The 13313-nt window shown below is 49.3% G+C and overlaps 3 protein-coding genes across 3 annotated transcripts; 2 read left to right on the forward strand and 1 right to left on the reverse strand.

The window, feature by feature from the left end:
• Window positions 1-4978: 4978 nt before the first annotated feature.
• On the forward strand, window positions 4979-5690 carry EI90DRAFT_3080632 (uncharacterized protein; the record flags this gene model as incomplete). The annotated part of the gene is made up of 1 exon (XM_039061895.1): window positions 4979-5690. A coding segment is annotated over one exon (503 nt), but the record flags the coding sequence as incomplete, so codon positions are not given.
• Window positions 5691-8163: 2473 nt separating this feature from the next.
• On the forward strand, window positions 8164-9062 carry EI90DRAFT_3131939 (uncharacterized protein; the record flags this gene model as incomplete). Its single annotated transcript, XM_039064437.1, has 7 exons — window positions 8164-8392; window positions 8485-8506; window positions 8572-8585; window positions 8645-8705; window positions 8765-8781; window positions 8840-8925; window positions 8994-9062. The coding sequence occupies 7 exons, from the start codon at window positions 8164-8166 to the stop codon at window positions 9060-9062; spliced, it is 498 nt and encodes a 165-aa protein (XP_038910366.1).
• Window positions 9063-11263: 2201 nt separating this feature from the next.
• EI90DRAFT_3131940 (uncharacterized protein) lies at window positions 11264-13243 on the reverse strand (the record flags this gene model as incomplete). Its single annotated transcript, XM_039064438.1, has 5 exons — window positions 11264-12412; window positions 12464-12607; window positions 12664-12824; window positions 12879-13125; window positions 13193-13243. The coding sequence occupies 5 exons, from the start codon at window positions 13241-13243 to the stop codon at window positions 11264-11266; spliced, it is 1752 nt and encodes a 583-aa protein (XP_038910367.1).
• Window positions 13244-13313: the final 70 nt, after the last annotated feature.

A 13313-nucleotide genomic window follows, 5' to 3' on the forward strand; every position in this document is an offset into this window, starting at 1 on the left:
CTTCTTTGGGTGTTCTCGATTTGGCAGGCTTCTTTGAGCATGAATACGAACCTTGTTTCAAGTCAATTGATTGCGGTCCCGAGCAACCACACGTGGCCTGACACCGAAGTACATGTGCCCACCATTGCGGATCTGTGGACTAATCATGTCAAATCCCTGCAGACCAATAATTTGAAGAAATTCAACACTGCTAGCGCTATAGACTTATGTCATGAATTCAACTGAGGTAAACCAGGTGACTGGACAAATGACATAAAATGGACAAGCCTGGTATCGAACCCAGGACCTCTAGCGTGCATCCATACACTACTCGCCCGTTATGCCAGGGAGGTTACTCCATCCCTGATGGTTATTCCAACATAATTACCCTCCTGCCAAAATGAGACTGCATAACTGCTGCACAACCTATTTAAACGAGCATGTTGCAAGAAAGAGCTCAACTTCCTCTTGGGATCCAGCGTACCACAATGTTGAAAATCCTTAGGCTGATTTTCCCTGCTTTCATCCTTGCCTTGTTTCACCTTGGACAACCACTATGTGGGCCTTTATAGGGGGGACCTCAGGACGTTTGCATGGGGCCTAAAAGGCCTTTTTCACTATAAACGTCCTAGGACATCCTGGCCATTCAGTTTCATTCATTTGTTGCAAACGTCCTCAGATGTCCTAATTCAGTTTGATTCAATGGTTGCAAATTGTCCCGGAATGCCATACTCGTCCATCCCATGGTCTGTGCACATGCTGACCACTGTCTAGAGGGATGTCAACACTGTTTCCCACGGTCTGAACACACTTTACATAGTTGAATAGCCCCTTTGAATAGCTTCCAGAATATATATTTTGAGACTGAATTGACCAATAAATTATTGAGAAAAACGCAAAATACTTTTTTGGACACGAGTCTTTTGATGGTGGCTGTCCAACTTATTTAATGTCTGTGCACAATGCTGGTCACTGTCTGAAGGGGTGTCAGCACTGTTTCCCACGGCCCCAACACACTTTACACAGATAGATAGCCCCTTTGAATAGCTTCCAGAATATATATTTTGAGACTGAATTGACCAATGAATTATCGAGAAAAACACAAAATACTTTTTTGGACGCGAGTCTTTGGGTTAGTGTGGCTGTCCAACTCAATGTCTGTGCACAATGCTGGCCACTGTCTGATCCGACTCTGAAGGGGTGTCAACACTGTTTCCCACGTCCCCAACACACTTTACGCAGATGGATAGCCCCTTTGAATAGCTTCCAGAATATTTTGAGACTGAATTGACCAATAAATCATCGAGAAAAACGCAAAATACTTTTTTGGATGCGAGTCTTTTGGGTTAGTGTGGCTGTCCACCTCATGTCTGTGCACAGTGCTGGTCATTGTCCGGAGGGGTGTCCAGACTGTTTCCCACGGTGTCAACACACTTTGTGTAGTTGGATAGCCCCTTCAAATAGCTTCCAGAATATATAATTTGAGACTAAATTGACAAGCAAGTTATTGAGAAAAATGCAAAATACTTTTTTGGATGCGAGTCTTTGGGATAGTGCTTGGGCCACTAAATTTCACTGACAGTCATCGAAGTCATCGAAATTCCCGGGTCACTGATATCCCAAAGACTCGTGTCCAAAAAAGTATTTTGCATTTTTCTCAATAACTTGCTTGTCAATTTAGTCTCAAATTATATATTCTGCATAAAGTGTGTTGGGGACGTGGGAAACAGTGTTGACACCCCTTCAGACAGTGGCCAGCATTGTGCACAGACAGTTGAGCAGCCTGAGGATTGTCATGGGAAGTCAGATTCAATTGCGGCATTATGTTTTGAATGTCTACCCTGAATAATACAAATTTGATTGAATCACAGAAGCATTTGATTGAATTTGATTGAATCATAGAATCATCCCAGGACATCCTAGGACATCCACTAGTAAATACCCCCTTTTAGGCCCATTTGAAGGCCAAATGGCCCCCCCTCTATAGGCCATCATTAGATGGCTGACTAGGCTGCCTTGTTTATTGCCAAAGGTTTTGCCAACCCAATCGATTGAGCCTTGCCCGCTCCTGACCGCTGCAATACGAGTCCTGCTTCTGGACCATTTGGCACGCTCGAGGGTCATCCTCTGCTTGTGGCTGAGCCATCTTCCTCCCACAACGGAGCTGGTTCTGAAGACCTTGGAGCCTCAGGGGGATGTTGGCAGGGCTATTGTGAGTCCTCTTGGCTAGGTCATCGTTTTCTCGAACTAGTTTTCTCACAGCCCCTCTTCCCCCGCTAAGACTTGTGCTCCAGCGGTGGATGCTGTCTGTGTCATATCCGTACAATCCCGACCTCCGCTCCAGGCTCCCGGAACTCCGAAACCGACTCCAGAGCCCTACTTCCCTTCCGTCACCTTCTCCTTGCTGACTCCCAAGAGGTTATCCCACCTCCGGCTCCAACACCACCTTCAGTCTGACTCCGGAACATTCCGGGTCCGACCTCATCCTCAACACCTTCCAGATGAGCATGCAACACCTATGTTCCCGACTCCGGACCTCCGCTCCGGAATCCTGTTTGTGTCTCCATCTCTGGAACCTCCAGTCTTAGCTCCGACCTCAGACTTAGACCCCACCTCCGCTTATACCCATTGTATTGGTTAGCTCATTCCATTTAATTACGTTTGCCAATATTCTGGAGTTTAACCTCCGAGTTCGGACTTTCCGGACTTACTCCAGACCTTGCAACTATTGCATTGTCCATTTCAATTCCGCTATTCTCCCTCATTCCTATTTGGGCTGCTGCTTCCTTCTATTCAGTCAGCTAGCCATTCCCGACTCCCATCCTCCTTCCTTCCTCCCTGGGCCTTGGCCCTTCATTCCTCCTTTGGGAAACACCATTGAGTCAAACACTTGACCCTCGGTGTTGTTCCTCTTTCCATCTCCCTTTGTCTCCTTTCGTCCTACCCTTGTTCCTTTTGATTCCGGACCCCTCCTTATATACAATGTACCTAGTAACTTGTAACCTCAGTCCAAAATTGACCTGAATTCCCCCCAAGAGACTTTCCCTCTGCTAGATCCGAAATTAGGGACCCCCAGGACAACCAGCAATGGCACAGCGCTCCGCCTGAGTCGCTGAGGCCGAGGTCCTTCCACGCTAAGTCTCCGATTCCACTCCAGAGTCGTCCGAATCTGCAAGTTCTAACAGTCCGAACGGTTATTACGTGGGTTTACATTTCCATTCAAAAACCCTATTCAACTGATAGACTTTTCGTTCTAGTGTCATGGACGATAGTGAGTGGCTGTGGCTACTACGACAGCGCAAGCTAGATCTTCACCATGTCAGCTGCCTTCCTAACGGATCCACTCCTTGCGGAACTCGCCATTACTGCTGGAAGGGATTTTACGTATGTTGGCTTATTTTGATTGATATCTCTCGATAGGACTTGTTGACATGCATCACTATAACAGTGTTATAAGAATATTGCGTTCATGTCGACCATTCTATGAGGTCATACTCTTATTCAATAACCCTCACAGGTGCTTCCCGAGCAGTGCAATCCCTTGTGGCGGCAGCAATCATTTCTGCTGGCCTGGAACTAGATGCTGCAATAACAGAAGATCATGTACATGACTACTGGCTTCACTTATCTGTATCCCCCCCTTTCTCATAATGTAAATATCTGCCAAAGGCTGCTATTAAGGTGTCAGGGACGCGTCCGGGGTCGAGAGGGCCCGGGGGTAATGTCTGGCACTGAGGCCGTCGTGGGGTGTGGAGCGGGCGTGCGTACTGGCGGGCCCGATCCAGGACAGTGGTCCCTGGCCACTAAGACTGAAGTGGAGAATGTGTTATTATTATTAAAGGGGAAAACTATACTATTTACCTGAAGTGGAGAATGTGAGAAGAAGGTTACTTCTTCAGTTCCCACTTCAGGTACATTTATGTACATGCGGCTTGAGTCACATGACGGGTGCCACATCATCCTCGGAGGCAGCCGCAGGCATCCAGGTGTCCCCGTGGGGGATCCCGAGAGCGTCCGCTGCATGCGCACGTGCTGGGCACAGCGGGAAGCCGTCCGGGGTGTGTGGGCCGGATGGGTCAATAGTACATCGATCCAAAGGAAGGTGGTCCGTGTAGATAGAAAGAAATAAACAGGGAGAGGAAGATGAGAAGAATGAAATAAAGAAGGGGGAAAGAAGAGGGAAAAGAAAGGGGAGGAGAGGGAGGAAGGAGGGGGGAGGGGGATAGACAGCAGGGAGCAGGTGTGGTGTGGCCAGGTGGGTCCGGGTGGACCCGGGTCAGGCGGGTGTGCCCTGACATAAGGATACATTACATGCATGATGTTCAAAGTCGACGAATCGACTTACAATGTCATCACAAATCTTGCAAGAACGTCGGAGTCAGGATATCTAGATGGATGCCCAGTTCGTATGACTTGTACTTCTGACCAAGAAACATTCTTGTTGCTTTTCTCCTTTCTGTCCCTCAGTTCATACAGCTCTGCCAGGCTTGGGTGGACTTGTTTCTCATCGACCGTGTAACTATGTTGTTAGCTATAGGTGCTAGCTTTTGCTAGGCCCGCCATCAAATGCTTAGTAGTTTGTGTAGTACTCACTGAACACCGTCCGGCCTTGCATACGGCCATCATTTTTCGGATTTTTTGAGCATAACTACCGACCATAGGAACGCAGTGTTAGAAGTTAGGAAGGAATATCGACGTCCCATATTTTGGGCGCACGGACCTGCAGCCGCCAGAGATTTTCCTTTATTCCTTTCTTGTCTTTCTTGTAGATCGACGTCGCTGTAGGCTTAAAAGCCACTGGATGCAACCTTTTCTTGCTTCCCTCAGTTCTACTCTCGTGAACTGAGGTGAGGTCTACCTTCTTCTTACGCGACTACTCGTTACTGAGAGATCGTGTACTTTACTTAGCGCTTATTGTCCGCTAGTTCTCTCACACACAGCTATACAAGCCAGAGTCCAGATACAGACTCACAGCATTGACAAACCAGGTGGCACTAGAATATGTACGCCAGTCGGCGCACAAATAAACCCGTGACGGCCCCATGTCATACACTGTTTGCGACTGTGTGCCAGTACCCAGGCTACTCTACCTGCTCCAGAGAATTAAGCGTTCGTTCGAGCCGGAAGGAAGTACAGGCCGGGAGACACAACGAATTGGGGAGTGAGAGCAGTAGGATACTTTGCAGCCGATGTGATGATCCGAGAGGTTACGCTAAATCGAACAATGTCACTTTATCCCTAACCGCAACCAATCAAGCCCGAACGATTGTTATGCACGGAGAACCTTTGTATTTAGGGATAACTCTGGCTGTATATCCCTGGCAAATACTACCAACGATTGAAGACCCGAGTTGCCGAGTGCGGCACACCCATCGAGACACGAGTGCATCCTTATGGAATGCCCTCTGCACTGCGACGTCCTACGAGACAAAGACGGGATTCTGGACCTTGCCGACCTCCTGGGGAAGGAAAAGGGAACCAAGCGAGTGGCAGAATTCTTAAATGAGAGCGGAGCATATGAAAAGAAAAACGCTAACTTAGGAGGCAACGGAGGAAAAAAAACCCGCTTGTGAAGCGGAACCCCTCCCATTTTCAGCACTGGTAACACAATATCTGAACATATGTGAGTGACGACTCACAAGGGAATATGGTTTGGGTTTCATTCGGACGAAGGAGGACGAGCGTTCCCGGACTTATCTATTATAACTGGGGAACGTCGCCTGAAGCGGCAGATCCCGCTACACTCTCTGTTCACCATCAACGTCATTACCATTGGGGGAGACCCCGCCTGAGTTTCTCATTCCTCAAGCAGTTGTTGTGAAATTTAAATTTTATTTCTCGCTCCACAATCGCATCGCGAACTGTGGACGACAGCACTACCTGCATCATGCACGCACTCCGTTATAACTCAATCTGCAGCTGAGGGGATCAGAGGCCATGGAATCGAGATTTGGGGCAATCTTCTGATGAAACGTCGCGACATGAGTCCAGAAGTATTTGTGCCGCGTTAATGGTTCGTGAACAGTGTACAATGGATCACGCTGGTGCTTGGGGCGTCGTTGTAAAGGATGAGACACTCATCCTCAAGTATAAGGGGCAGGTGGGAAAATGACTTTGCATGCCACAAAGAGGCACTCACCGGCGAGCGAAATAGACTCAACTATTTTGTGGGCTAGTGACCATAAGGACGTGAAAGATTTTCATTGCAAACATCACACTGAACTTGTACATCTGTACATATTTGGTTTCAAGTTCCGGGCACATTGAATCGCGGTCGAGGATACACCAAAATTGTAGCGTGCCCGGCATCCCTTAACTGGAGGGGTAATGCAAAGAAAAGAAGTACAACAACAACAACAACAAAATAGAACCACAGTACTCAGGATTCCCATGTGGCCCCCTGCCATGGTACTAACCCCACTTAACTCCGCAGACCGAACGGGATGCGGTGCTTTCGGACCGTAGATGGATCAATTCACGGTATAAGCACTCAAAAGTAAAGTAATCAAACACGCACCCACAGCCTGAATCCCGCCCACACCAACCCTGTCAAAAGCGTGTTGAAAATCGATTCGTGGTGCCGCAGCATTAATGAATGGTGCCCGGAAGATCAATGAGCTTCCGGCCGGCTGAGCCATGTTGCTCATGTGAAGAACTTGTAGGTCGAGAAAGATGTATAACTCGGGCAGCTGTTGTTGTGCCTCATGCAGTGTAGCTGGAAGCTGATCGTGCGAGTGGCCCAGATGGCGATCAATGCATCCCTGAATCCTAACTCCTGAAAATCACTCGCTCCCCCAAGTTGCGCTTCCTGCTTAGGTGGTCGCTGAGGTGCTGATTCTTGCCGCCCTCTCGCATAGCAACCATCCGAAGTCCCTCAAAGAGCAGTCTTCCCCTAAGCGAATTAGTACTGCTGGTTGTTTCGCAGCCAATGTCATAATGCACTACCTTTAACATTGCAACGTCCATATAGTTCGATCCACATAACTTCCGTCACAGACACTACTACATAATTGCATTGTGGCTACAAGGCTTTTATTATGTAAGCGCTTCTGCAAAGAGAAAGTTAATTATGAGTTGCCATCATGTTCAGGCTGGCCACTTGCCTACCATCATGTCTAGGCTTGACATAACCGACATCGAGACGTCGACGGGGCTCACCTCATTCATCGCACTTGCATAAGCCCTGACATCCCTTTTTGTCTCTCATCAGTTAGTAACCCCTACCTAATCGACTATTTGGTTTGCATTTGGCAATCTCAGGGGACGATCTTATGTTGGCCATTGGGGGTATGACGGTTGAACCCGCAACAGCTATGTAGTCTTCCAGGTACGATTTCGAAAATGGTCGCCAAGCCCTGAGTCGATGAATGACCGCGCCTTCATCAAAGTTCTCACCAGTCCACAATTTCATGATGTTGGGGCTGTGCTCGATCATTTATAGTGACGTGGACGCCAACCCCCGATTTGGGCAAGAACTCATGTTTCCCAAGAAACCAATCATTTGCTGCAACCCTGTCATGTGTAATACCGTAGCATCAGCCGTTGAGCCCATTGTTCGCCTTTATGAGAACTGAATTGTGCCAAGCTCGGCCTCCGCAGAAACTCCCTCATTTCTCCCCAACCACGGTATATCAAAGATATTGTTGGATACGTCCTGGGCAACCACAGCTCATGTGGTACAATTCACATAACAGAACAAGCCCGAGGGAATATTGCGCAGGCACTGACTGATCCCCACAATTAAATGATGCAAGAAAGCCAATCTTGGTGTTGTGGCGACTCAAGTGCGGGGCCCCTTGTGTAAGTGCTCCATTACAGTAACTCACGTCCGTGACCACCCTCCACATATTATACTGGCTGGGAAGGAAATTGTGCTGGGCCTGCCCCTCTTGTGGGCGATATTACGAACCCTATGCTTCTTTTGGCGTTCTCGATTTGGTGGTCTTCTCTGGTGTGAACTTGCGCTGATCATCCTGCATGAGCATGGATACGGACCCTGTTTGGTTAACCCATTTCAGCTGACTGCCATTGCGGCTCTGTGGACTAATCATCTCAAACTCCAAATCCCTGCGGACCAATAACCTATATACCAAAATGAGACTGTATACTACTACACACCCTACTTAAGCGAGTCTGTGAGCATGTTGGAAGGTGCCCAAGAAAGAGCCCCCCTCTTCTTCAACGATGCTGAGAATGTTTAGGTTGATTTTCATCCTTGCATTGTTCTTTGCCAAAAATTTCGCCAACCCAATCGACCCAGCCTTGCCCGTTCCCGACCGCCGCGATACAAGTCCTGCTCATGGCCCGTTTGGTACACTCAAGGGTCTTCCCCTGCTTACGGCCGAGCCATCTTCCACTCACGATGGAGCTGGTTCTGGAGGCCTCGGAGCCGCAGCGAGTTGTCCAGGCTATCGTGAGTCCTCTTGGCTAGGCCACCGTTTCTCGAACCAGTGCAGTTCTCTCACAGCATCCTTCCCCCCGCTAAGACTTGTGCCCGGACGGTAGATACTGTACGATCGGTACTTACGTGGGTTCACATTTACATTCTACTGGTCAAAACACCATTCAGCTGATAGATTTTTTTCATTCTAGTGTCATGGAGGATAGTGAGTGGTTGTAGGTTACTAAGACGACGCAGGCTAGATGTTCATCAACTTCACGTTAGCTGCTTTCCCACCGGAACCACTCCTTGCGGAACTGGCCATTACTGCTGCCAGGGATTCCGCGTACGTTATTTTGATTGATGTTTCTCGATAGGACTTGTTGACATGCATGGCTATAACAGTGTTATAAGAATATTGCGTTCGTGTCGGTCATTCTATGAAAGTTAAATCATACTCTTATTCAGGAACTCCCACAGGTGCTTCCCGAAAGGTGCGACCCCTTGCGGCGGCGGCAATCATTTCTGCTGGCCTGGAGGCAGATGCTGTAATCACGGGAAATCATGTACGTAGCTGCTGGCATCACTTAACCATATCCCTCCCCCTTTCTCATAACGAACGTATCTGCCAAAGGCTGCTATTGAGGATACGCTGGACGGATGGTGTTCAAAGTCGACGAATCGACCGGCAATGTGGTTCTAAATCTCACAAGAATGTCGGAGTTAGCATATCTATATGGATGCTCAGTTCGGATGACTGCGCTTCTGACTAAGAAATGTTCTTGTTTCTTTTCTCCTTTCTGTCCCTCAGTTCACGCAGCCCTACCAGGCGAGGGTGGACTTGTCCCTCTCTTGTTTCTCATCGACCGTGTAACTATGTTGTCAGCTCGCATCTAGCAATAGGTGCTAGCTCTTGCTGGGCCCGCCGTCAAATGCTCAGTAGTTTGTGTAGTACGCACTGATCGCCGTCCGACTTTGCATGCGGCTATCGTTTTGAGACTATCGGCCATAGGAAGGAAGCTATCCAAGCCAGAGTCCAGATACAGACTCACAGCATTGACAAATAAGGCGGTGCTAGAATATGTCCGCCAGTTGGCGCCCAAATAAACCCGTGATGGTCCTGGTCGTGCGCCGCTTGTGCCAGTGACTAGATTCAGATTGAACATTACTAGCAGATTTTTCAGGTGTATTTTCTCGAGTGACTATCAGAGCTCCCTTGTTGTACTGAGTACTCAGGCTACTCTACCCGCTCCAGGGAGGTGTTCGTTCGAGCCCGAGTGAGGAAGAAAGAAGCACAGGCCGGGAGACACGACGCATTGGGGAGTGAGAGCGGTATTGATACCTGCTAACTTTTCAGCCGATGTAACGATCCGAGAGGTGATTGGGCACCGGCTGCTAGTTAGGAACAATGTCACTTTATCCCTAACCGCAATCAATCAAGCCCGAATGATTGTTACGCGCGGAGATTCGGGGACAACTCCGGCTGTATGTCCCTGTGCCGATTGCACATCTACATTCACTCATTATCATCAAACTAGCCAAGAGAATACTTAGCTGCCAGGGCTGTGGCACGGCCCATGTATATTGTGAGCCTTAAATTCAGGCTAGACCTCGGCACGGTGGTTGGCCAAGTGATGGAAATGGAGCCTCAATATATGGGACGCACTTGGCGCACACACAGTTAGAATGTCGGTAGCGGGGCGGGAGGCCGGGAAAATTGAGAGGGAAGGACTCACTATTGGAATCTGCGGTACATCATCTGTTAGTTAGATGGTGCACTTCAGGCTCAACACTACTAACAAATTCTTCAAATGTATGCCCCCCGAGTAGCTATCAGAGCTTGTTGCACTGAGTACCCAGGCTACTCTGCTCTACCTTAGCAGAGGCTTATGGGGTCCTGCCTAGCTGCCCTACCCGCTCCAGGGAAGGATTCGTTCCAGCCAGCTTGGGGGGAAAGGAGTGCAGGCCATCGTGGCATTGATTTTCTTGTTCATCGAGCACTGGTCGCTGGCCGGGAATGATCCCCGATCAATCCCGCATGATTGTTACGGAGAACCTTGCATTCGGGGACAGCTGTATATCCCCTTGCCGATTGCACATTCACTCATTGGCGCTTCACTTGCTTAGCTATAAGACTCAGAGACCAGCTGCCGTGGCACGGTCCATGTTTATTGTGAGCCTTGAACGCATCAAACTTCAGGTTAAACTTCGCGTGGCACGGTGGTCGGCCAAATTTGTGAATGGCGGAAATGGAGATCCTCAATAGGACGCAACTGGCGCACGCACAGTTAGAATGTCGGTAGTAAGGTGGGAGGCCGGGGCGATTAAGGGAGAAGGATTGACATCTGATCGCCTTGCCAGTACCTCCAGCATCAGTATATACACAGCCTTGATGAGGTACATCAGACACCTTGCTGCATGAGGTATTGCAAACCCCTTACAGTAATTTGGTGATCGCTGCTTTAAAGTCAGCAGGCCCAGTTATTATATTACCAGTCAGATTGCCGATGCAGTGGGATTATATATATCTGACCGGCCAGTCTCGACCCAATGTGCGAGGAGTAGCCCAGCGCAAACAGCACCCGTGTGTGCATCCATGCACGTTCAATCTGACAGCCCCAAACCCTGCTGGCCTTAAAATAATAATCGATACCGGAATGGAGAGCAACCTCATTCAGGACGTTACAATCGCCACGCTAACAACGGGGCCATCGCCCGGACGGACATCTTGTACCATTCGTTGAAGTTTATTCACTGTTTGAAACCTTGTTTGATCTGTTCACTCGTGTACCGTATTCCACCCAGGCATTTTCATATACGGCCTCAGAGTCCTAATTATGTTCCAATAATTATTGAACCGTCCAACTCACACAATATGAGTATCCAAGCGGTCAGGGTTAGACCCTAGAAACGACGTCCATAGTATCCCCGCCCACGGTGGTCCCAAAACCTATCAGCGTGTCCATCCCTGTAATTGTCATCCCTTCTCTCGAAATTATCCCTGCGTCCATAATCATCTCGGTTATAGGTATCCCCGCTAAACCGCTCTTGATATGGGTCACGACGATCGTATCCAGGACCATACCCGCGTTGAGGTCGATTATTGTGGTAATCATCGTCCCCATGCCACTGTTCTCGAGGATGAGATCGGGAATCATCGAAATGGGGCATGATTGAAGAATCATACTCCTTAGGTGAGAGTGTTCTAGGACGTTGACCGAGGTTGTAGGGAACAGATCGTGGAGGGGAAGGGGGGCGATGGGATGGTGGTGGTGACGAGGGAGGAGGTAAGCGGGGAATAGGCGGTGAAGGCATAGTCGGTTCTGGAGCATGGGCAGGTGCAGAAATTTGCGATCGAAGTAATGGGAGGGATGCATCGCTTGTTGAGGACCCTTTGACGCCACGCTCTGCCTCCGGCGAGGACTGGCTGAGGGGAATTGAGTGAGAAGGGGGTGCGTCTAGGCTCGACCATCTAGAGGCTGGTGCTTCAGCTGTGAGTGTCGGAGACTTCCAGGTAGGAGGCGAAATTGTCAGGGTTGATTGGATATCTGTTGTTGTGTCAAGTCGCGTGAAGCCAGAGCTCTGGAATATCGGGTTTCCCCGAGGTTTCGGAGTGTCTGTTAGTCCATCCTTCACGATCCCCGGGGAAGGCGCCGTGATAGCTGACATTGGCTGCCCGTCGGGGGACGAGGCTGATCTTGTAACTCTTGCCCAGCCTCCCGTCCCTGTCGTCCCCGAGGCTCCAGTGGTTCCCGGAGTCCCTGATGAGGATCCTTGTACGGTTGCCCACCCTGCAGGTCTAAATCCTCCGGAATTGTTCTTCTTAAATGAAGTCCAACCGCCACCACCTCCATTAGGCGGAACATCCGCCAAAGTCGTGTCCACAGGCTGTGAGGCGGGGGTAACGGGTACAACTGGTTTTGGGATAGCGGCGAGTTTCACTCCCGAAGCAGCTGCCAGACGCTTAAGCTCTTTCTCTTCGCGTTTGCGCTCCTTCTCTCGGGCTTTTGATATATCCTTGGGTTTTTGTGCTGCTTCCATATCTTTGAATCTCTATCCTGTCGTCAGTCAGAGATCCAAAATTTGTTCGGAGTCACAAAGCACCTGTTTGTGGGTATGCGCATAGCTACGAATGTGTTCATCATACTGAGCAATCGTAGTGTATTGTTTGTCACATAGTTCGCAGTAGAAGGGTCGCAAAGTCGTTGCAATCTCAGACCTTATAGCAGCTGCTTTGGCAACTGTATTCTACCGCAGGGCTCGACCATCAATATCAGAAGGATCGTAGGAAACCATATGCTTACCTCGCGTTGTTGCCGTTGCTCGACGGTTTCCCTACTCTGCCGCTCTGCATCCATATCCCTTCGCTGAGTTGCAGTCACAGCAAGGACGCGTAAATCCTGAGCTGACTTTCCAATCCCCGTGGAATCACTCTTAAGCACAAACGGTATGGGTTCTACCCGACCTAAGCAGACATTTGTTTACAAAGGGGGCATGTCAGTCAGGCTGCGTGACAAACCTTGTCCTGACAACCCAAGGCCTTCGCCTTCTTTCCAACCCATTTTCGACAACAACTTGTGACCAATGTTCGATGATTCGATTTTTGTGTGAACAGTTACTGTCTCTCGTTTTGGCCCTTTGTGGAACGCGTCGTACTCCTGAGTTTCATCTCGATCTAATGGCATGGGGGAAGGCGAGCGAGAGGCTATAGAAATGTCATCATCTGGGTCGTCTTCCTTATCCGACCTCGATCTAGACCTGGAGCGCTGGAGCGAGGAAGAGCCAGGCGGTAGTAAAGCGGCGGGGGCTACAGGGGCAGGGAGGGTGCACTACCTTCCGAACGAGTGATATTGCATTCCAACGTGCGATTGTTTCTGCAGACATGACGAAGTCTGAACGACTCCCTTCACGACTTCAAGCAGCAATGCTGGAGCTGGAGCTGGTTTACGCGTTG

Source organism: Cantharellus anzutake (assembly GCF_015039405.1).
Source record: "Cantharellus anzutake strain C23 chromosome Unknown EI90scaffold_82, whole genome shotgun sequence".
Taxonomy (NCBI): Eukaryota; Fungi; Basidiomycota; class Agaricomycetes; order Cantharellales; family Hydnaceae; genus Cantharellus; species Cantharellus anzutake.